The sequence below is a fragment of the Gigantopelta aegis genome, chromosome 13, assembly GCF_016097555.1.
Source record: "Gigantopelta aegis isolate Gae_Host chromosome 13, Gae_host_genome, whole genome shotgun sequence".
Taxonomy (NCBI): Eukaryota; Metazoa; Mollusca; class Gastropoda; order Neomphalida; family Peltospiridae; genus Gigantopelta; species Gigantopelta aegis.
The window spans coordinates 24,143,857-24,168,522 of record NC_054711.1 but is presented as its reverse complement, the minus strand read 5'-3'; the positions used below and the strand labels follow the sequence as shown (position 1 = coordinate 24,168,522).

The following is a 24,666-nucleotide window of genomic DNA, read 5'->3' as shown; positions in this document are numbered from 1 at the left end:
GTGTATAATGCGCACCCCCCACTTTGAACGTTTATTCCAAGAAAAAAAAACATGAACCACAATATAATGCGCACCATTTTTTTTAAACCACAAAATCGACAGTGAATGCAAGATGTACCGCTTTCCCCCCGTCACCAAAATTAACGAAAAGCGAAAGAAGCGGTATATTCAAGAAACAAAACTTAAGTTAGGTATTTGAGTACATAGACCTACATGTCACATTAAACAAAGGCTAGTACTTGCATACTTACATGTCACAGACTCACACGTGCATAAATCAAAACAAAGTTATATACCCCATACACTGTAAATGACTAATAAATATATGAAAACAAAAATATAGCATATTACATTTCGTTCTCGTGGCTAACGTGAATGCGCGAGATTTCTAAATTTATAATAGTGGTTTATATTTCCGGTTTGCCGGAAATGGCCGAATTAAATCTCATGAAAATTAAAAATATTTACGGTCCCGTTTTGTCATTTTTGTGCACTTTTTGGCGAGGTATGGATACTTTTGTAGATTTATTTTGCATTTATTACAACCATCACAAGTGAAAAGCGATTTTTAAGAGGGTTTTGGCGTTTCGTTGTAATGAACACTGTCAATAACCTGTAAAGTACCGTAAACTACCGATCGGCGATTTTTCATGGGTGATCGCTGGAAATTTTTAAAAGATATTTTTTCTATTGCTATGTATAGTGCGCACCCCCATTTTTAACCTGTATTTTCTGGGAAAAAAGTGCGCATAATACACGGGAAAATACGGTATACAAATGTTCCAACATGCGAACAATAATTCACTATTATAGTAACCATGGTGATAGGAAATAAGAGTCAAACCACAGCAATCAAAACAATGAAATGGAAAGTACAGCATAGGAAAGACAATAATATTTTTTTTATGATGAATCAACTAGTACACTAAAAGGCATTATCACAATTAATTAAAACCTGAAACTGTGAACTGGTACACAAATCAATACCATCAAGTTTTACTTTGGAACAGTGGTATAAGACAATGTGACCTATTCTTCTCTATTCTTTTGATAGTCTATGCTGAAAAGTTGCAGTATATATAAAAGATACAATTAAAGTACCTTACAGTACAACACATATTAAATATATAACCCAATGTGACCAACACATGAATACATTATTTTCCAAGTAAAATGCCATTAGTATAAGCAGTGGTTAAATTTAGTAATGGACAAAATTTTCTCTTGGATATGTATGTTAATGTTATTATTATTATTTTTACAGAAATGACTGGGAAGAATAGCAATTAGAGAAAAGAAAAATTGAAATCCCTGTATTATGATGAAATGTCTGGCCTCTCTAAACACAAATCCTGATGACCGGTGAAACAAATTTCAACCAATCAGAATCTTTAACATAACTGACTTTGGGGCAAGTTGTAATTGACAAAGAAAAATACAAGCTATAGAGTAAACCAGCCTTTGCGGCATAATGGTCAGGTCTCAAGGCTGGTAGGTACTGGGTAAGCCTCTTAGTACTGGCTCTTATACACATACATACAGTTTTACTGGCTCAATGGGGACATGTACGGCCACTAAATTGATTTCTCTCTCCCTAACCACTAACAACTATTAACCCTTACCATGAACACATTCCAGGATAGCTGAGGTGTGTGTCCAGGACAGCATATACATAACTTACTTGTATATAAGTATGGAATTAAGTTTAAACGAAATGAAAAAGCTGGATTTTGTAAAACAAAAGAAAAAGTTTAATTTTGTTATTTACTAATATAGATTATCTGATATTTCCTTTCTTTTTGCATAAAAACACAAACATTTATTATTAAAGGGCATATCTGGACTTGAGGCTAAAAATAGACTGTGGGATTAGGGTCTTCACACGTGCTCAATCCATGCTAACATCAATTGATGCAAACCTTCGAGCATCGTCTTCACGAACTAGACGAAGAGTGGCACTGTCGCCATTATTAACGTAAGAAATCTGCTGAACTGGTCCTTCAGGCTGTATCTCATAATGGCTGTATAAAATAACGAGTTCTGTCTCATAACTGTGATATAAAATAACGAGTTCTATCTCATAACTGTGATATAAAATAACAAGTTCTGTCAAAACTGTAATTTAAAATAACAAGTTCTGTCTCATAACTGTCATATAAAATAACGATTTCTGTCTCATAACTGTCATATAAAATAACGAGTTGTATAAAATAATGGTTCTATCTCATAGGATCTGTATACAATATCGAGTTCTGTCTCATAACTGTCATATAAAATAACGAGTTCTGTCTGATAAATGTCATATAAAATAACAAGTTCTGTCTCATAACTGTCATATAAAATAATGAGTTCTGTCTCATAACTGTCATATAAAATAACGAGTTCTCTCATAACTGTCATATAAAATAACGAGTTCTGTCTCATAACTGTCATATCAAATAACGAGTTGTATAAAATAATGGTTCTATCTCACAGGATCTGTATACGATATCGAGTTCTGTCTTATAACTGTCATATAAAATAACGAGTTCTGTCTGATAAATGTCATATAAAATAACAAGTTCTGTCTCATAACTGTCATATAAAATAATGAGTTCTGTCTCATAACTGCCATATAAAATAACGAGTTCTCTCATAACTGTCATATAAAATAACGAGTTCTGTCTCATAACTGTCATATAAAATAACGAGTTCTGTCTCATAACTGTCATATAAAATAACGAGTTGTATAAAATAATGGTTCTATCTCACAGGATCTGTATACGATATCGAGTTCTGTCTCATAACTGTCATATAAAATAACGAGTTCTGTCTGATAAATGTCATATAAAATAACAAGTTCTGTCTCATAACTGTCATATATAATAATGAGTTCTGTCTCATAACTGTCATATAAAATAACGAGTTCTCTCATAACTGTCATATAAAATAACGAGTTCTGTCTCATAACTGTCATATAAAATAACGAGTTCTGTCTCATAACTGTCATATAAAATAACGAGTTCTGTCTGATAAATGTCATATAAAATAACAAGTTCTGTCTCATAACTGTCATATAAAATAATGAGTTCTGTCCCATAACTGTCATATAAAATAACGAGTTCTCTCATAACTGTCATATAAAATAACGAGTTCTGTCTCATAACTGTCATATCAAATAACGAGTTCTGTCTCATAACTGTCATATAAAATAACGAGTTCTGTCTCATAACTGTCATATAAAATAACGAGTTCTGTCTCATAACTGTCGTATAAAATAACGAGTTCTGTGTCAAAACTGTAATTTAAAATAACAAGTTCTGTCTCATAACTGTCATATAAAATCACGAGTTCTGTCTCATAACTGTCATATAAAATAACGAGTTCTGTGCCAAAACTGTAATTTAAAATAACAAGTTCTGTCTCATAACTGTCATATAAAATAACGAGTTCTGTCTCATAACTGTCATATAAAATAATGAGTTCTGTGTCAAAACTGTAATTTAAAATAACAAGTTCTGTCTCATAACTGTCATATAAAATAATGAGTTGTATAAAATAATGGTTCTATCTCATAGGATTTGTATAAAATATCGAGTTCTGTCTCATAACTGTCATGTAAAATAATGAGTTGTATAAAATAATGATTCTATCTCATAGGATCTGTATAAAATATCGAGTTCTGTCTCGTAACTGTTGTATATAATAATGGTTTCTATCTCATAGTTGCTGTATAAAATAATGATTTCTAACTCGTAGTATCTGTATAAAAATGATTATTTCCAAACAACAATGCTATTGCAGGTGACAATATAAATACAGCATGCTATGCTGATATTCATACATGTGTATATAGAAATAAAAATGTTCAAGTTGATATTAGAAACATCATTTCTACTATTTGTCCAAAGAACCAAGATCTTGTAGGTTGAAGAACATGGATCTGAAATGAAATGGAAGAAAAACAATTTTAAATTGTACTTACGGGGATGTAACTCTCTTTGGATTACTGACTTTCCTTTCTGGTTCAATTTTGCGAGTTTCGACTGCAAAAGAAGAAGAAAAACAGATTACATTTTAAAATGTTTTAATCAACATTTGATAAAAAAAAAAAAAAATGTTTTATTTAATGATGCACTCAAAACATTTTAATTTATGATTATGTGGCATTGGACATATGGTTAGTGAGAAAGGAAACCCACTGTCACCACTCCATGGGTTTCAAAAGGAAGACAGACATTTTGATTGTCAAGACTGCACATTGTTACTGCTGAGCAAAAACATAAAAGCCTGGACATGACAACACACTATTTGATATATCAGTTGTGGAGCACTGTTCAGGATGGGGGAAAACCCCCCAAAATAATGGGTCTACAGAAGAGGACTGATCTATAGGACAGTCACTCCCAAGGAGATCCCTTACTGGAGATTTCATCCTCTTTGCACTGCCACAAAGAGGACTGCCATTCTACTAAATCAAAACTAACACAGAACAGAGTTCATTGGAATACATACAGCTGTGATGACATGCACTCATGAATCACTGTTCACTCACCTTGCACAAGAAGTTTTGCTCTGGTTGATGCTGTGCCGGCGATGTTCACGGCTTGACAAGTGAACCATGACGAGTCCGATGGCTCAGCGCGGTCGATGTTTAGAGTGCTGCGACCGCCATCACTGTCAATTCTACAGAACAAAACAAACACAATCAATTACCTTTGTTTTGGAGATATAAAATGCTCTTATAGATTGTAACACAAAGTATCTTTAGCAGCTGTTTAAAATATAAAATGCTTGGAAAATATATTCATAACTTTAAATATTTTTTACTTACTTTGCAAAGGGAACAAACATACAACAGCATTCAAATGCCATCTTGACTTAAGGTAGTACTAAACCAAATAACTTCCAGCTAGGTCAAAGTTTGAGGTGCACACAACTTCTGACAGAGAAATGAACACCACAAGTCCTGTGATTGGGGATAAATGTGAGTGTGTTGGATTTAAAAAAAATAGTTTCATCTGGGTAAAAAAAAAAGAAGCAATTTTATTTCATCTAGTACCACTACCTTGTGCTTGAAACATGTATGGGGTACCTGTAAAAAATGTACTCGAATTTTGTGTGGAATTAGGGTAGTCATAGACACTACCCATTATCTCAGAAATGAGCACCTTGACCCCAAAAAATTTCTGATTCACTTTAAGGGTGAGGGTGATAGTATTTATATTTGTGGCATTTATAGCGATTGATATGCTGCAGGTAGGAGTTTTAGCCACACGTTACTATTGTCGTCTATGGGATTTGAAAATAACTCCAGAATCTTAGAGATATCAATTTGAGAAAATAGCTCCAGTATTTACTTGTATTGGGTGTCAACATTTAGTGCTTTATGTAGACACTTGATGAAATTTGGTAAAATACTTAATTGTATGGCATGTTGGGTGTCAACATTTAGTGCTTTATGCTGACACTTGATGAATTTGGTAAAATACTTACTTGTAAGGCATGTTGGGTGTCAACATTTAGTGCTTTATGTAGACACTTGATGAAATTTGGTAAAATACTTACTTGTAAGGCATGTTGGGTGTCAACATTTAGTGCTTTATGTCGACACTTGATGAAATTTGGTAAAATACTTACTTGTATGGCATGTTGGGTGTCAACATTCGGCCATCTTTCTGCCAGCTCATCATGGGTGTAGGCACTCCATTGGCTTGACAGGTCAGTTTGACTGGGTGACCTTCCCTGATAGTGAAGTTCTGAAGTCTCTCAATAAATCGTGGAATCTGTTGGTCTTCTTTTTCTGTGATAAAAACAAAAATTATACAATTACTATGAAAATACTCATCTATAGGAAATAGGAAATGTTTTATTTAACAACGCACTCAACACATTTTATTTACGGTTATATGGCGTCGGACATATGGTTAAGGACCACACAGATATCGAGGGAGGAAACCCGCTGTCGTCACTTCATGGGCTACTCTTTTCGATTAGCAGTAAGGGATCTTTTATATGCACCATCCCATAGACAGGATAGCACATACCATGGCCTTTGATATACCAGTCGTGGTGCACTGGCTGGAGCGAGAAATAGCCCAATGGGCCCACTGATGGGGATCGATCCTAGACCGACCGTGCATCGAGCGAGCACTGTACCAATGGGCTATGTCCCACCCCATGCTCATTAATATTACTTCAAGAAATAATAATACATTGATTTGTTTTGTATATTTTTATTCTTCATAATGTTTCTGTATTTTCTATCTTTTTTTCAGGTTCTTTTTAACTTCTGTTTCTGATAATGGCTATTTTTCAACTACTTTCAAAATGGTAATCTCACTCAACATCCCAGTCCATAATTTTGTTTGTTAGAATTTGTTTTGCATATCGAACTTGAATTTGGCTACAAATTCACCAAATTGCTAAAACTTTTTTTTTTGGTGTAGTTTAAAATGAACTGATTAAACAAATAATTACTAATCTTAAGGCCACAGCTAAAACTGATGAGAAATGGAAGGCAGGTGGCACAGAAGGCCATAAGAGACGAGCACTTGTCATGGTTCGAGAGACAAGGACTGGGAGGTTGAGGTTAAAACTGTTTGTTTTTGTTTAACGACACCACTAGAGCACATTGATTTATTCATCATCGGCTATTGGATGTCAAATATTTGGTCATTTTGTGAATGTGGAACTGGACAAACAAAAGTGAAAAGACAGGAGAAGCTGCCAGATCAGGAAGAAATGAGATGGAATTCAAAGACCAGAAAAAAATGGGGACAGAGGTAATTTAAATTTCTTTTCCACTTCACCTGGCCTCAAACAAATAAATATTCCCCTAAGGACAGTAGTCTATAAAAACTACTAACCCAAAACATTAAGATTCACAGTGAATGTGTCCTCTCCAGCTTTGTTGCGTGCAATACATGTGTACGATCCGGCGTCATGTCGCGATACCGACATGAAGAGCAGCGAGTGGATGCCGTCTTCATTGACGACAATCTTGTGGTAGTCATCGTTGTGGATCTGGAAGCCGTTGCGGAACCAGATCATGTCTGGCTGTGGCCGCCCAGAGATGAGGCAGTCGAATCTCACGGTCTGACCCTCGTGAGCCTGCTGGTCGTGGGGCAGTTTCTTGAAAGACGGGCGGGTGCATGTTTCAAAGATCCCTCCCTGATCTTCTGGGCCAGAGCGACCCCTGTCGGAGTCCCTGAAAACACAAAAACAGAAATAGTATTTTTTTCTATGATTTATAAATGATGGAATTCAAGAGCCTGAACAAAGCCTGTTCGAGTTCCTGAAACTAAAAACAGTAATAGTTTTTATTACAGTAATTTAATAATGGTGAAATTGTGGTTATAATAAGATTTTGACTCTTTTCGATTAGCAGCAAGGGATCTTTTATATGTACCATCCCACAGACTGGATAGTACATACCACGGCCTCTGCTTCACCAGTTGTGGAGCACTGGCTGGAATGAGAAATAGCCCAATTGGGCCACCGACGGGGATCGATCCTAAACCGACCGTGCATCAAGCGAGTGCTTCACCACTGCACTATGTCCCGCCCAGTAATTATATGACTACTACGCTGAGTTTTTCAAATGGGTTGGCACTCAGTCATACCAGTTTGACTTAGTACCAAGTTCATAATTTTTAAAACCATGTTCACCATGCTAAATATGAATTTATTATGCCTCCAAATCTAGGTTGTGAAAAAAAGTCTTTTATATACACTTAATCAAAGATAGGACAACACATACCAGACCTTTAATATACCAGTCATGGGGCATTGGTTGGTGTGGCAAGCCATCGCCACCCGACAGATACACCATGGGAAATCAATCCTAAAACCCAATGCACCTCAGATGAATCTTTCATTTCATTTCAACTTATCTTCGTGCTTATATCCAATTAAGGTTTCATTTACCATAGTTTGACACCCAATAGCTGATATATTTTTCGTGCTGGGGTGTCATTTAACATCTATTCTATTCTATTCAATTAAGGTTTAAGCACGCTATCATGGGCATACACCTCCGATATCTGGGCTGTCTGTCCAGGACAGTGGGTTAGTTGTTGATTATTGAGAGAGAAGAGGGTGTAGTGACCGTACTCCTACCCATTGGATTGTTAAAACTCGCTCTGGGTGGGAGCCGGTACCGGACTGTAAACCTACCGATGGCTTAATCACGACACCACCAAGGCCGGTTTAGATGAACCACTTAGCTACATCTAGCCCTTAATTGGACAGGTAAACCAGTCGAGACCAAGGGAGGTAAATCCTACAACCAATAACACCTCAGGCTAGCATTCTACCACTGAAGTATATCCCATACCTTTTTTCTATCAATAAAAGGAAATTTTTATTTAACAACGTACTCAACACATTTTATTTATGGTTATATAGCATCGGACGTATGGTTAAGGACCACACAGATACTGAGAGTGGAAACCCACTGTCACCACTTCATGGGCTACTCTTTTCAATTAGCAGCAAGGGATCTTTTATATGCACCATCCCATAGACAGGATAACACATTTCACGATCTTTGATATACCAGTCGTGGTGCACTGGCTGGAGTGGGAAATAGTCCAATGGGCCCACCGGTAGGGATCAATCCCAGACCGAGTGAGTGCTTTACCACTGGACTACGTCCTGCCCACCCAATCAATAAATGTCTTTGAGAACTTGTTAAACAAAAAGATTCCGAATATTTACCTTCTGAGAATCTTATGCAGAGTTTCAGGGGCGACGAATGAGGTGGCATCGATGGTTCCCAGCTGGTCGACAATCAGTTGCCCCGAGCAAGTCGTCTTGCCAGCAGAGTTGACGGCCAGCACGGTGTAGTGGCCGGTGTCTTCTGCCAGGGACATGCGGATCTCCAGGGTACAATAACCTTCAGGTGTGAACTTGATGTCGTAACGGTTCGAACGCTTGATACGCTTGCCATCCTTGTACCAGGCAATCTGAAAGAAACAAGAGATATTTTTTTATGAAAGTAAAGATTTTGTAAAAAAAAAAAAAAAAAAAAAAAAATTATGTTTTGAGTTAACATTTAAGTTATTCATACCTCTAGTCTAGTTTCCCCATGTGCTTCTGGTTAAATACATAGTTTACCATACCTTTGGTTAGGTTAAAGGTGAAATTTATTACACCTTTGATCGAGGTTTCCATGATTTTCTGATTAAAGATATCTAGGATATATTACATATATGAAGTCAATTATACCTTTGGTATAGCTTAAATATAAAGTTTATCATACTTTTGGTATACATGTAGGTTAAATATAAAGTTTATCATACTTTTGGTATACATTTAGGTTAAATATAAAGTTTATCATACTTTTGGTATACATGTAGCTTAAATATAAAGTTTATCATACTTTTGGTATACATGTAGGTTAAATATAAAGTTTATCATACTTTTGGTATACATGTAGCTTAAATATAAAGTTTATCATACTTTTGGTATACATTTAGGTTAAATATAAAGTTTATCATACTTTTGGTCTAGATTAAATACAATGTTTATTATATTTTTGGTCCAGGTTAAATACAAAGTTTATCATAACTATGGCATACATTTATGATCTAGTTTATATGTGAAGTTCATAATACCTTTTGTCTACATTTCAGATTAAATGTGAAGTTTATCATACCTTTGGTCTAGGTTACTTATGAAGTTTATCATTTATTTGGTTAGAGGTTCAACATAAAAATTACCATACTCTTGGTCTACGTTAAATTTCAAGTTTATAATATGGAGATTATTAAACTTTGGACAACATTAAATATGGAGTTTATCATACCTTTGATCTTGGTTATATATGAAGTTTATTATACATTTGATCTAGGATATATATATATATATACACACACACACACACACATGAAGTTTACCATAATTTTGCTTTAGTCTTAATATGAAATTTATCAAACCTTTGGTCTGGGTTTTCCCGTGATTCTGCAGACGAACTTGGCGTCGGATCCCTCGATGAGTCTCTGATCTCTGAGTGGCTGTGAAATCTGTGGTGGAGCCGCCTGGCTTGGTCCGACCTTTTCCTCGGGCTGTTCCGAGTCGTATTCGGTCTCTGTCTCACTGTGGAAGCGAACTTTGCCTTCTCGGTACTCAATCTCCTTCATGAGTCGCTGCTCAAACTTAGTGACGCGGAACTCCTGTGAGATAATAATAATAAAAAATAATTTATATTAACATTTCAACATATAACAGGATATAAAAAACATTTATTCTGCAACCACAGTTTCTATTGACAGGATATGATGACGGATAAAGCAAAGTCGTATCCTACTACTAGCAGGATATGACTTTTGATGTCACTCTTGTGACGTCACATGCATAGCTACATTACAAAATTGCTCATTTGACCTCTAGGTCATCATACAATGTGGCTGACTATAACAGAAATAATAGCTTTTCCCCTTAATTTTTATGGCCTGCAGGATAAAGATAATAACTAATTAATGACATTGGATATTGACTTTATCCTGTTCAGGTCGAATGAGAAATTCCACTCAGCAGATATCCGTCATTAACTAGTTATTCGCTATACAACAACATATAGTATAAACCAATACATATTTCACATTTTATCATATTAAAAGCTAAGCTTTGTAAGCAATGAGATAATGTTTCAAGAACCACAACATTGTTCTCTATGATACAGTCCTTGATAAATGATATTCCAAGTATTCACACCATATTTCACAAATTCATATATTTCTTACTAATCACATCCATTTCTTCTGTCACAAATGACATCATCAAACAATCACATCATACTTTACAAACCAAATTTTGAAACCAATTATCTTCCACCAACCACAATTTTCTATCCAATCATATAATCTTCCACAAACCACAATTTTCGAACCAATGACATTATCTTGCACAATCCACAACTTTCAATCCAATCGCCTTTCACAAAGCACAATTTCCTAACCAATCAAACAGACTGTTACTTACAGACTCCACACTTATGCTCCTCTCAAATGTCATTGGTTCATCCTCCTGCTCAGAGGCGAGTCTTTCTTCCGCTCTCTGGTGAAGTTGACGCTGACCCGGGGTCACGTAGAACTCTCTCTCTCGCTGCGGGGACGGTGGCGCCTCCTGGCGACGCATCAGTTCCTGGATGGAACTCTGGTCAGCCTCAGTCGGCTGTTCTTTGTAGCGTGGTCCTGAGGGAAACAAAGAAAGGAATGTTTGTTTAACGACACCTCAGAACATTGTGTAATTAGGAAATGAATATTACGAGTGACACCTCAGAACATTGTGTAATTAGGAAATAACATATTAGCTGAGTGACACCTCAGCACATTGTTCTAATTAGGGAAAGGATCAGACATTGTCTACATTGTTTTCAGTGGTAAGAACATTAGCTGGAGTTTTTTTTATAAACCTCAGCACATATTGTAAAGGAAATGTGGTACTGTTTACTAGAAAAGGAAAGGAATGTTTGTTTAATGACACCCCAGCACATTGTTTAATCAGTGGCTATTACAAAAGCAAAGGAATGTTTTTTTTAATGAAACCTCAGCAGTGATTATTAGGAAAGGAAAGGAATGTTTGTTTATTGACACTGCAGATCATACCTTAATCAGTGAACATTAGGAAAGGAAAGGAATGTTTGTTTATTGACACTGCAGATCATACCTTAATCAATGAACATTAGGAAAGGAAAGGAATGTTTGTTTATTGACACTGCAGATCATACCTTAATCAATGAACATTAGGAAAGGAAAGGAAGTTTGTTTAATGACACCCCAGCATATTGTTTAATTCAATTACGTTTAATGTGAAAAAATATTTAATTTAATCTACTTTTAATTTTGAACCAAAAAAAAGCAATAACCCTGACCTTCCGGCAGAACGCGCGCCGTTGTTGACACTTCGCCCGCCGTGTTGACTGCTGAGCACGTATACTCTCCCTCATCGTCAGACAGGGTCTTTGAAATGAGCAGCGTGCACCGCCCGGTCTTCTCATCGGTGATCACCTTGTGTCGCAGACCCTCGTAGACGGGCCGGCGGTTGTGGGTCCAGCTCATCTTGGGGAAGGGTTTGCCAAGGACTCGGCACTCCAGCTTGATGTTGGTTCCTTCCACCAGGCGCACGTCCTGGAGACGCTGCACAAACGATGGCGGAATCTGGGCTAATGGCTCCGGTGCCACCCAGCTTGGCATGGCCGGCTTCTGTACAACCTGGAATCAGAGAGGAATGTTTTACTACGGTGTTACCCAGCTTGGTGTGGCCTGATTTTAAGCAACAGGAATTTAAAAAGCTATTGGACTTTATTGTTGCTGTGTCATTAATCTGTTATTACTCGTTATTCTGCAATCCACTAAAAGAGAATGAAGAAATTAAATTTATTCCTACTTTTTCATACACAGATGTTGTATGTTCAATCTAAGCAAAAAAGTATTTTCTAGTATGACATCAAATAAAAAATCATCACATCTTTCTTTATCTTGTTAAATTGTGTTTACCGTATAATTCATAAATGAAATTAAAATAAATGACTTCTAGTAGTAACTGATGACTTTTTCTTTAATCAGTCTGCAAAATAAAAACAGAGGTTGCAGGATAGATTCTATTTTGTTCCAGGGCTCGAACCTAACGGCGGCACCAACAGCAAAAGCTCCTCGTAAATGGCGAAATGTATACACTTGGTGTACATTATCTGCTAATATTTAACATTTGCACATTTAAAAAGATGTCTACACATAACAAAAATAGCCTTTCAGTCAGGTTTATTTGCTGCAAATGTCACTTTAAAAAAAATTGCCATAGGCAGGCTCAAAATTGTCGTCGGAGGACTGTTTCACCCATGGCAATTCTTTTAAACATTGCCGTGGGAGATAAATTCTTAAGTTCGAGCCCTGTTGTTCAGTCTACACAGAAACCCGAGGAGGGTGGGGTGGACCTCTAGGATGAAAAATGTCCTAAAATGTATATAAATAAAGAAACAAAATATGGCTTGTGCCCCTCCTCCCCACTAGAGACTGTGTCCCCCCCACTAGAAACTGTGTCCCCCCCCACTAGAAACTGTGCACCCCCCTGCCCCCACTAGAGACTGTGCCCACCCCCCACTAGAGACTGCCCACCCCACTAGAAACTGTGCCCACCCCCACTAGAAACTGTGCACCCCTCCTCCCCACTAGAGACTGTGCCCACCCCCACTAGAGACTGTGCCCACCCCCACTAGAAACTGTGCCCACCCCCACTAGAGACTGTGCCCACCTCCACTAGAAACTGTGCACCCTTCCTCCCCACTAGAGACTGTGCCCACCCCCACTAGAGACTGTGCCCACCCCCACAAGAGACTGTGCCCACCCCCACTAGAGACTGTGCCCACCTCCACTAGAGACTGTGCCCACCCCCACAAGAGACTGTGCCCACCCCCATTAGAGACTGTGTCCCCTCAATCTAGATATTGTTCATACCTGTGGAGATGGTGGTGACCACACAGCAGGTGCAGGTTTTGGAGGGACTTCTTGAGGTGTTGTTCTTACTGGTGTCACCTGCTCTGGCTTCCACACGGGCGGTGGTGGCGGTGGAGGTGGCTGGTATACTGGTGGTGCACGCTTTGGAGCAACCTCTGGCGGAGGTCGGACCTGAGCGTGGGTGATCGGCTCGGGGGCCACTTCCATGGGTGATGGAGATCCAGCTGTGTAATACAACAAGTTAGTATACAATCACAGGTTAGGAAATAAAAAAAGAAAGGAATATTGTTAACAAATGAGTGAGTGAATGAAGGATTTAACAACACCCCAGCACAAAAATACATTGGCTACTGGGTGTCAAACTATGGTAAATGCAAAAATGAAGTGATGATAAACATCAATATAAAAATTCAAGAGTTAAATTGAAACACAGTGTAAAGAACTGTGCACAAAAATGCAAATATTACAGATATGTAAAATTAAAATTTATAATAAAATTCAGTATCACAAAGAAATTTCAACACAAGTTGAAAATGGAATAGAAATGATTCCATCACATTTTGGTACCCAATAGGCGATGTATTTTTCGTAATAGGGTGTTGTTAAATATTCATTCAGCCATTCATCCATCCATTCATTCATTTAATCATTCATTCATATTTCTTCTACCAAATAATTTCTTTTCTAGTTTCCATCAGATGATTGTCTACCAAAATGTGACACACCATCAGAATATGTGTGCATATTTTATACATGCAGCATGATGTCTAATGCATTTCTTAAAAGATCCTCTGGGGTCAGAGGAAACCTACTCCAGCATAAAGGAATTTTTTATTTGACTGACAGAAATGGGAACATAACCAATGGGTTTACCGAAGGAGATCAATTCTACGACCTATGACCCACCAATGACTCACAATGAAATATTTGTTTTACTCAGTAATAAAGTCATACATACATGTACCTTAAATACTGAATATCATTGGTTAAAGAACAAAATAGCAATAACTGACTGCATTTTAGTTTATATATAAGTAAAAATGAGACAATAATTTTCAAAACATTACATAACTCTTGACAAACTATCTCCACTACAACTTTTAAAGGGACATTCCTGAGTTTGCTGCATTGTAAGATAAAATATTTCTACGAGTAAACTTACATATTAAATATATCAGTGTCTGTATATTCGATGTGTTTCTGGTCGTTTTAATATTTGTAAGAAGCCCAAACTGGATTTTGTTTTCACATAATTTTGTATGTACGAAAACAAATATTTTAGGAAATAAAATGAAATTTAACCTAGTACTAATATTAGAACGATCACAAACACGTTTAATATACAGTCACTAATATTTTATGCAGAAAAATATATTTGATATGTAATTACGATCATTAAAAAGTCTGTTAGTCGATAACGTCTTAAAAATTGCAACAGACTCAGGAATGTCCCTTCAACAACAAATGCCATGATACCCGCTCACATCTAGAGCATTACATGATTGTTGAACGACCACTGCTTCTGGCCAGATATAGCGTTATTTACCTAGTAATAAAGTGATACACAGTGAATGGTTTGTTTTACTTAGTTGTAAAATGATACAGGAATGACAAGCTTGTTTTACATAGTAATAAGGCAATATACTCAGTAACACATTTGTTCTACTTACGTTCTACTCTCAAGAAACAGTCTGTGGCTGTGGATCCATCGGCATTAGTGGCAATGCACGAGAATCTCCCAGAATCCTCTGGGAAAACCTCGATGATAGTCAGTCTGTGTAAAGTCTCTGAGTAGGTTATCTCGTAATCAGGACAGTTATCTATAACCGTGTCTTCCCGATACCACTTCACGATGGGTTCTGGCTGACCTCCAACTCGGACCTCGAACACAACCTTTTCACCTTGCCTGGCCTCCAACGATGGTGGAAGGACCTGGCAAACAAAAACAGCCCTTATTATTATTATTATTTATCACTGAAAGAAAAGGAATATATTTGTCAAATGATATCTGGCTATGTACCCTGTACCTACCAGCCTGTAGTCTGATGGCTTGACCACGACACCACCGAGACCAGTTTAAATGATATCTGGCTATGTACCCTGTACCTACCAGCCTGTAGTCTGATGGCTTGACCACGACACCACCGAGACCAGTTTAAATGATATCTGGCTATGTACCCTGTACCTACCAGCCTGTAGTCTGATGGCTTGACCACGACACCACCGAGACCAGTTTAAATGATATCTGGCTATGTACCCTGTACCTACCAGCCTGTAGTCTGATGGCTTGACCACGACACCACCGAGACCAGTTTAAATGATATCTGGCTATGTACCCTGTACCTACCAGCCTGTAGGCTGATAGCAATCACTCAAACTTGCAAAGTGCAATATGATGCATTACTGAACAAAATGTTCCTGGTTAATACATGTATCTTATAATGAGATCATGGTTATGTGTTCCCTCAGTTCTTATGTTCCCTCAGGGAAGCCTAACCCTAACATAGAGCTGAGGGAACATAGAGTTGCTCCCCTTATAATTACAGTACCTTGTTCTCATAATGAGATCATGTCTATGTTCCCTTCTTATGGGAACCCTCACCCTAATATAGAGCTGAGGGAACATAGAGCTTAGAGAACATAGAGTTGCCCCCCTTATAATTACAGTACCTGAATAAATGTTGGCTTTTCCTTGCCAGTGCTAAGTGGTTTCTTCGGAATCTCCGATTTCGGTAGTGGTGGTGGTTGTTCCTCCTCCTGTTGCTGGAAAATAGCAATCCTCTTCTCAAAGGCAGGCAACTCCGGTTGCCCTTCTATCTGCATGTCTATCTGGTCGCGGAACATCTGTGGCTCCTGAGGAGGAGGAGGAGGCTGGGCAAACTCGGTTGGCTGCTGCAGTTTGGGAACCTTAGCAACTGGTTGTTCCTCTCTCTCTTGGAATGGCCGGAGTGGAGACTTGGCCAGTGGAGCCTTCTGCGGCTCAAATGCTTCATACACTGGTTTCCGCTCCGGTGCTCGTGGGACCGGTTCTGGAGCTTCTGGTGGGGGAGCTGGAAACAGACAAAGAAATATTTTTGTGTAATAACAGTTCAAACATTTTGTTAAATTATATGATGTGGTAATTGTGGCTTGTGGTAAGAAAAAAACAGACAAAGTGTATTTAAACCTATGAAATTTATTAAGCTGGTAATGTTAACCTTATGGCCAACAGGGATTTCCACAAAAATGTATTCCCAGTTCTGGATGTGACGACGTGCTGCATGCCTCTGTTAGTATGATGTCAAGAAAAAAAACTGTCCATGGCAAAAGCATGTGTGAAGGAATTTTAGCTGGGGGGAGGATCTAAACTGTAGTGACTGAAGTTTATAAGGGGATCAAGTCATGTTCCCCCCAAAAATATATTGAGAAAAAAGAAAAGGTCCTTGCGCAGAGTGGTTTCAACCTCAAAAACACTCCCCCTGCACAAGCGCCTGTGAGACCATTCGAGGAAGACTACACCGAGTAACAACACGAGGAATGGTGGTTTCTATACGAACCTGCAACAGTGAGTTGTGTTGAGCAAGTAGCCTCCCCTGCTGGGTTTTCGGCACGGACCATGAATCGTCCGGAATCCTCATAGAACACCTCAGGTATGTACAGGGAGTGGATGTCCCCTTCCTGGATGATCTCAAAGTCAGGTGAGCTGACGATGCGTGACCCCTCACGGTACCATGTGACCTGTGGAGTCGGTTTCCCGGCAACACGGACTGTCAGTTTGACAGGCTGGCCCTCCTTCGTCGACACCTTCTGGAGTTTTTCTGTGAATGATGGGGGTGTCATGGAAGCTGGAAAATTAAAACAGAAATTATTGTCAAAACTATCTCTTAGTTTAATTTTGTTTTTAATGTATGGCCATCATAAAACTATTTCTTGATTTAATTTTGTTTTTAATACATGGCCATCATAAAACTATTTCTTGGTTTAATTTTGTTTTTAATGTATAGCCATCATAAAACTATTTCTTGATTTAATTTTGTTTTTAATACATGGCCATCATAAAACTATTTCTTGGTTTAATTTTGTTTTTAATGTATAGCCATCATAAAACTATTTCTTGATTTAATTTTGTTTTTAATACATGGCCATCATAAAACTATTTCTTGGTTTAATTTTGTTTTTAATGTATAGCCATCATAAAACTATTTCTTGGTTTAATTTTGTTTTAATGTATGGCCATCATACAACTATTCTTTCTCCATCTTGCACCAACTTAGCAATGCTTAATCCAGCAACAAAAGAATTGACTAGTCAAACACTATGGGTTGAATTTACAAAGCATGTTTGTCTTACACTTGTGTAACTACACACATTTACAATGCCTAAACACCTAGGTTTAATTTTGTTTTTAATGTATAGCCATCATAAAAATATTCTTTGCCAATCTTGCACTAACTTGGCAATGCTTTATTCAACAACTGAAGAACTGACTAGTCTGACACTAAGTGCTGAATTTACAAATCATGAGTATGTCTTACACGTGTGTAGCTACACACATTTACATTGCCTAAACACCTGGGTTTAAGAAAAACGGGTTTCATAAAATCCGGCCCTATATGTTTCATACACCAACTGATAGCTGCATCATAAAAAAATAAATGATTAGCTATTTGTTTTCACCTCTGACAATGAGCTCTGTTGTGCTGGATGTCATGCCTGCAATGTTTTCTGCGGTACAGCGGAATTCGCCTGCATCTTCCTCAAACACTTCTGGAATCGTCAGTGTCACGCGACAATCACGGTAGGCAATCTCGAAGTCAGCCTGGTCTGTGAGTTGTCTGCCCTCTCTGAACCATTTAATACAAGGCTCTGGTCTCCCTGTTAAATAGATATTGAATTTATTTAATACAAGGCTCTGGTTTCCCTGTTAAATAGATATTGAATTTATTTAATACAAGGCTCTGTTAGTCCTATTAAGTAGATATTAAACTTATTTAATACAAAGTTCTGTTAGTCCTATTAAGTAGATATTAAACTTATTTAATACAAGGTTATGGTAGTCCTGTTAAGTAGATATTAAACTTATTTAATACAAGGCTCTGGTAGTCATGTTAAGTAGATATTAAACTTATTTAATACAAGGCTCTGGTCTCCCTGTTAAGTAGATATTAAACATATTTAACACAAGGCTCTGGTCTCCCTGTCAAGTAGATAAAAAGCCTATTTAATACAAGGCTCTGGTCTCCGTATTAAGTAGATATAAAGCCTATTTAATACAAAGGTATGGTCTCCTTGTTAGGTAGATACTAACCTTATTTAATACACAGCTCAATTACCTGTTACAACACCTTCAAAGACTACTCTAGTTCCTTCCATGGCCGTTACATTCTTCAGAGCCTGAAGGAACTTTGGTGGTATCGGTACTTCAATCGTGAGGTCAATAGGCTGGTACTGTGGTGCCATTTCTGTTGTGAGCGTGGTCGCAAACTGCTCTTGAGGCTGGAGTTGTTGACCTCTGACCTCGGTGGTGATGGTGGTGGCATGACGTGCGACGCTCTCGTCCTGCATGTCGGTGATCATCCGACTCAGACGAGTCTCGGTCTGAGTCACAGTGCGAGTTCTAGATACAGAAAGGAAAGGAATGTTTGCTTGATGACACATCATGTATATCTTAAAACCACAGCCATTTGGTGTTTAACATTATTTCAATACACAGTTATTGGGTTCTAACATTACTTCAATACATGGTCTCGATACTGAGAGAAGAATAGGAATATTAGTTTAATGATACTGTTTTCAATTATGATTTGGTATCTAACATATGGTTATTTTAAAACTTGGTCTATATATTATTTTTTGGTGTACAATGTGTTTATTCTTATGCATCAAAGTGAAAATCAAAATTATAGATAAAAACAAATTATAGAAGCAAAGTTATTTATTCCATATGTAACTCATTAGCATAAACATACGTTTTGCTTTCAAAAGTATCCATGGGAATAGGCCTGGTTGGCGCTGCAGTTGGCTGTGTCTTAACTGGCTTCATCCCCATTGGCTGAATGGGTGCATGGGTGGGGCTAGCGAGGACTGACAGCATGGCGGAACACGTGGCCTTGCCCGATGGGTTCTCGGCCGTGATGGAAAATCGACCGGCGTCCTCATCAAAGACTTCAGGTATTGTTAGTCTGTAAGTATTTCCCTCCATGCTCACGTGGTAGTCCTGGGAAACCAGCGGTTCTCCATTGAACTGCCACTGCACCTGTGGATAATACAATATTAATTTTAAAGGTGCAGACCCTAGTTTTAACCCATACAAAATACTGCCAATGAACCTGTGGATACAACAATATTAATTTTAAAGGTGCAGACCCTAGTTTTAACCCATACAAAATACTGCCAATGAACCTGTGAATACAACAATATTAGTTTTAAAGGTGCAGACCCTAGTTTTAACCCATACAAAATACTGTCACTTCCACCTGTGGATACAACAATATTAATTTTAAAGGTGCAGACCCTAGTTTTAACCCATACAAAATACTGCCAATGAACCTGTGAATACAACAATATTAATTTTAAAGGTGCAGACCCTAGTTTTAACCCATACAAAATACTGTCACTTCCACCTGTGGATACAACATTAATTTTAAAGGTGCAGACCCTAGTTTTAACCCATACAAAATACTGCCAATGAACCTGTGAATACAACAATATTAATTTTAAAGGTGCAGACCCTAGTTTTAACCCATACAAAATACTGCCAATGAACCTGTGAATACAACAATATTAATTTTAAAGGTGCAGACCCTAGTTTTAACTGTCACTTCCACCTGTGGATACAACATTAATTTTAAAGGTGCAGACCCTAGTTTTAACCCATACAAAATACTGCCAATGAACCTGTGAATACAACAATATTAATTTTAAAGGTGCAGACCCTAGTTTTAACCCATACAAAATACTGCCAATGAACCTGTGAATACAACAATATTAATTTTAAAGGTGCAGACCCTAGTTTTAACCCATACAAAATACTGCCAATGAACCTGTGAATACAACAATATTAATTTTAAAGGTGCAGACCCTAGTTTTAACCCATACAAAATACTGTCACTTCCACCTGTGGATACAACAATATTAATTTTAAAGGTGCAGACCCTAGTTTTAACCCATACAAAATACTGTCACTTCCACCTGTGGATACAACATTAATTTTAAAGGTGCAGACCCTAGTTTTAACCCATACAAAATACTGCCAATGAACCTGTGGATACAACAATATTAATTTTAAAGGTGCAGACCCTAGTTTTAACCCATACAAAATACTGCCAATGAACCTGTGAATACAACAATATTAATTTTAAAGGTGCAGACCCTAGTTTTAACCCATACAAAATACTGTCACTTCCACCTGTGGATACAACAATATTAATTTTAAAGGTGCAGACCCTAGTTTTAACCCATACAAAATACTGTCACTTCCACCTGTGGATACAACATTAATTTTAAAGGTGCAGACCCTAGTTTTAACCCATACAAAATACTGCCAATGAACCTGTGGATACAACAATATTAATTTTAAAGGTGCAGACCCTAGTTTTAACCCATACAAAATACTGCCAATGAACCTGTGAATACAACAATATTAATTTTAAAGGTGCAGACCCTAGTTTTAACCCATACAAAATACTGCCAATGAACCTGTGAATACAACAATATTAATTTTAAAGGTGCAGACCCTAGTTTTAACCCATACAAAATACTGCCAATGAACCTGTAAATACAACAATATTAATTTTAAAGGCGCAGACCCTAGTTTTAACCCGTAAAAAGTGGACACTAAGTTTAGTTCATTTACAAACCTGTAACTCATTTGGATAAAGTTACAATAGAGTTAAAGAAGAGTCTGTCACGTTGAAACCGGGTAATATCCTTAACAATAGATTAGAACTCAAATCAATAACCGCTACTTCTCAGACGCATGTGCATATTTAAAAATATGAAAAATGCATTTTTGGGTATTAGAAACACCAGGATGACCAGAAACTCTTCAGTTCTAAAGAATAAAATATAAGTAATGTTTGATTTCAGTGATCATAAACGGCTCTAATAGTGAAAAATATGTCTTAGTGGTTAAAAACTAGGGACTGTCCCTTTAAAGTGGTAATGTTGCTTACTTAAAATAATTTAATTGTTAACTACAAAATAAATTAAATTTAAAAACAGGTTTTAAAAAGAAAATTTGCCAAGTTGTAGTCAAATATCAAGATATGACATTACATATGCTCTCATTTCCTATAAAGGCTATTTCAATTTTAATAATAATTATTGAAAATCCTGCATTGAAAGAATTAGTTTCCTTAAATAGTGATATTATTCCAAATCCGTCCCATCATTCTTTTAAAATGTTTTTGGTAAATAATTTCAGTTTGGTTTGATGTAAGAAGAAAAGTAAAAGTTTTTTGGAAATAACAATGAAATACAATTTGTGTGTGCAATTTACAAATCAATCGGTTGGAAATAAATAACTTGTAGTTAATTACATACCGTATACGCAAATATTTTCGAGGCTAAAATAATTCGCGATCGGGCTTCCATTTTACATTTTCGCGAGGAATTATTTTTGCAACTGTGTCCCCCGATAATAAAATCAAAATTGCCCATATTTCATTTGCCAAACTCTTTTCAATGACTATTTCATGCACACACTTGCTGTCAACGAGACATCAATGTTGTATGTATGTCTGACAAGACATGTTATCGATGGAACACGCACGTGCGATACAGAAAATTGATATCAGAAGTAATAACTTTTAATTATTGATGGTACTCAGAAACTTCCATTCAAGGTTACAAAGAAAACAAACAAAACTGAGATTATGTAACAACAGACTTACACCCAAATGTTTTTCATTTCGATCAAATCCACGTGACCATGCAGGTTTACAGAACCACGTGACCTTGTGGATAATTTGGCGGTAAAGACAAATCACATACAAAACTTGGTATAAATTTAACAGGTACCTCTGACTGCTTGTCTTTTGTATCCATGAAAATTATACCAAGTTCGCCCATAACTATATTCGCGGTGCTGTCAACATGTTCGGTATATTTTATTCGCGAACATTTTTGCGTATACGGTACTATGAAAAAACATGTGATCCCTGTGGGATGGACTACAGGTTGTGTTTTGAATTAACAAATAATATTACACGAAGGACAGGCAATACTGGAAGTTTAGTAACACCATTTGGTTAAAAATATCTAGGTGCATATCAAAGTGATACGTCCCACTAGAATGCCAAGTGGGACATAACACTTTTGATATCACACGATGACGTAATCAATTGGCACACTACAACCTTACAAGTTACAGGAATGTCAACGAAACAAGATGAGTGATATAAATTAAGATCGATTATGGGTAATAAATAGCATATTAAACTCCCTACCATTTCATATCATGTTTATGTCCCTCATGAAATAATTTTCATTGTCACTTGCTAAAGCTTGTGACAATTGAAAATTATTTCACACGGGACATAAACAGGATACGAAATGGAAGCTTGTTTAATATCCTATAAATATTGTAGTCCTACATTAATAAATAATGTGACAGTGAAAGTGTGGCTTTAAAATACCTTTGGCTTGGGACTTCCAGTGATCACTGCGACAAATTTGACACATTCTCCAGGCCGGGCCGCCAGGTCCTGGAATAACTTCTTGAATTCCGGTGGTTCTTGTCTCATCTCCTCTCGCTGCATCGTCCTGGTTTCGGTGACCATTCGTTTCACCATGGAAATCTCAGGTGTGGGCTCAACCGTGAGCTTGCACAGACACTTGGCCTCACCTGCCTGGTTTACAGCCTTAACGAGATAGTCACCTGTGTCTTCCTCAAACACCTCCGGGATGGTCAGTGAATATACGTCAGCAAATGCTGTTATCTAAAAGACAATAAATAATATTTACAGTGTATGACATAACTAGAGCTGGACGGTATTGAAATTTTAGGTTCGGTATCGGTATTGGTATTTTGGGGGGGGGGAGATGTAGCTCAGTGGTATAGTGCTCGTCTGATGTGCGATCGATCTAGGATCAATCCCTGTCAGTGGGTCCACAGGGCTATTTCTTGTTCCAGCCAGTGCTCCACAACTGGTGTAACAAATGCCGTGGTATGTACTATCCTGTCTGTGGGATGGTGCATATAAAAGATCCCTTGCTGGTAATTGAAAAGAGTAGTCCATGAAGTGGCGACAGTGGGTTTTCTCTCTCAATATCTGTATGGTCCTTAAGCATATGTCCAATGCCATATAACCATAAATAAAATGTGTTGAGTGTGTTGTTAAATAAAACATTCCTTCCTTAGGTATTTTGGGGGTGATTTACCTTGGTATCAGTATGGTTTTCAGTACTGATACAACACTGATACCAATACCGATATCGAGTGATATTTTCGGTATACTCGGCTTTAAATGCATGCCCGAGTTAGGTCTCACCCACTAATTCTAATTTCATCTAAATAAAATTAAATTCCATACACAAGGCGCTCATCTCTCTATTTTGTGTTTGTCAATATACTGTTAGTGCTTTACTAAATGGCATAAAATATTTTTCAATACCAAAAGTTTTGTTTTGTGAGATTTGCTTGGTACGGTAAATCGATATTGATGTGATACTGATACCGAATGGTATATACAGTATACCACCCAGCTCTAGGCATAAACATATTTTACTTAATATACAGGTTTATCTACAAATGTCATTACCTCTAAGACAGCTACCCCAAGATGAACCTCAAAGTTACGAATTTGAAAAAAAATATGAGCGAGACATTGGGATTACAAAAAGTCCAGAAAGACTAAATCTCACAACCCGCTTTGGTGATTTAGTGTAAAGCCAACAGACTTGAGACGGTACTGGGTTCACATCCTGGTACTAGCTCTCACTGATAGCAAGTTTTAGCAATGGCTTCTCTCCACTAATCATTAACCCCTTCATTCCAAACAGCTGAGGCACATGCCCAGGGACAGTGTGCTTGAATCTTAACTGATTATAAGCATGACAATCTTAAGTGGATATCGACCTGAAAATAAGTAAACTAAATGAATGGCCAATGAGAGCAACACTGGTGGATAAGTTCTGGGGTGCCAAAGAAGACTAAATGATGATCATGACATATAGCTGGAATGCAGAAGACGATGAACAAGATCAACAAGAACACGACAAAGAAGAAAAGGAACTGTGAGTAGTG

The 24,666-nt window shown here is 37.3% G+C and overlaps 1 protein-coding gene across 1 annotated transcript in view; it reads right to left on the bottom strand.

Moving 5' to 3' along the window:
* The window catches only part of LOC121387235 (titin-like), a 481,073-nt gene that overhangs the window by 328,468 nt on the left and 127,939 nt on the right, over window positions 1–24,666 (bottom strand). The window contains exons 43-59 of the mRNA XM_041518261.1: window positions 23,057–23,359; window positions 19,388–19,674; window positions 18,752–19,035; window positions 18,096–18,293; window positions 16,976–17,263; window positions 16,110–16,489; window positions 15,110–15,371; window positions 13,440–13,663; window positions 11,858–12,197; window positions 10,966–11,177; window positions 9,921–10,157; window positions 8,701–8,948; window positions 6,849–7,189; window positions 5,620–5,782; window positions 4,535–4,665; window positions 3,965–4,025; window positions 1,920–2,021 (exon numbers count right to left, since the gene is read on the bottom strand). Coding sequence (XP_041374195.1) covers window positions 1,920–2,021; window positions 3,965–4,025; window positions 4,535–4,665; window positions 5,620–5,782; window positions 6,849–7,189; window positions 8,701–8,948; window positions 9,921–10,157; window positions 10,966–11,177; window positions 11,858–12,197; window positions 13,440–13,663; window positions 15,110–15,371; window positions 16,110–16,489; window positions 16,976–17,263; window positions 18,096–18,293; window positions 18,752–19,035; window positions 19,388–19,674; window positions 23,057–23,359 — 4,061 coding nt within the window. The remainder of the gene's footprint in view (window positions 1–1,919; window positions 2,022–3,964; window positions 4,026–4,534; window positions 4,666–5,619; window positions 5,783–6,848; window positions 7,190–8,700; window positions 8,949–9,920; window positions 10,158–10,965; window positions 11,178–11,857; window positions 12,198–13,439; window positions 13,664–15,109; window positions 15,372–16,109; window positions 16,490–16,975; window positions 17,264–18,095; window positions 18,294–18,751; window positions 19,036–19,387; window positions 19,675–23,056; window positions 23,360–24,666) is intronic.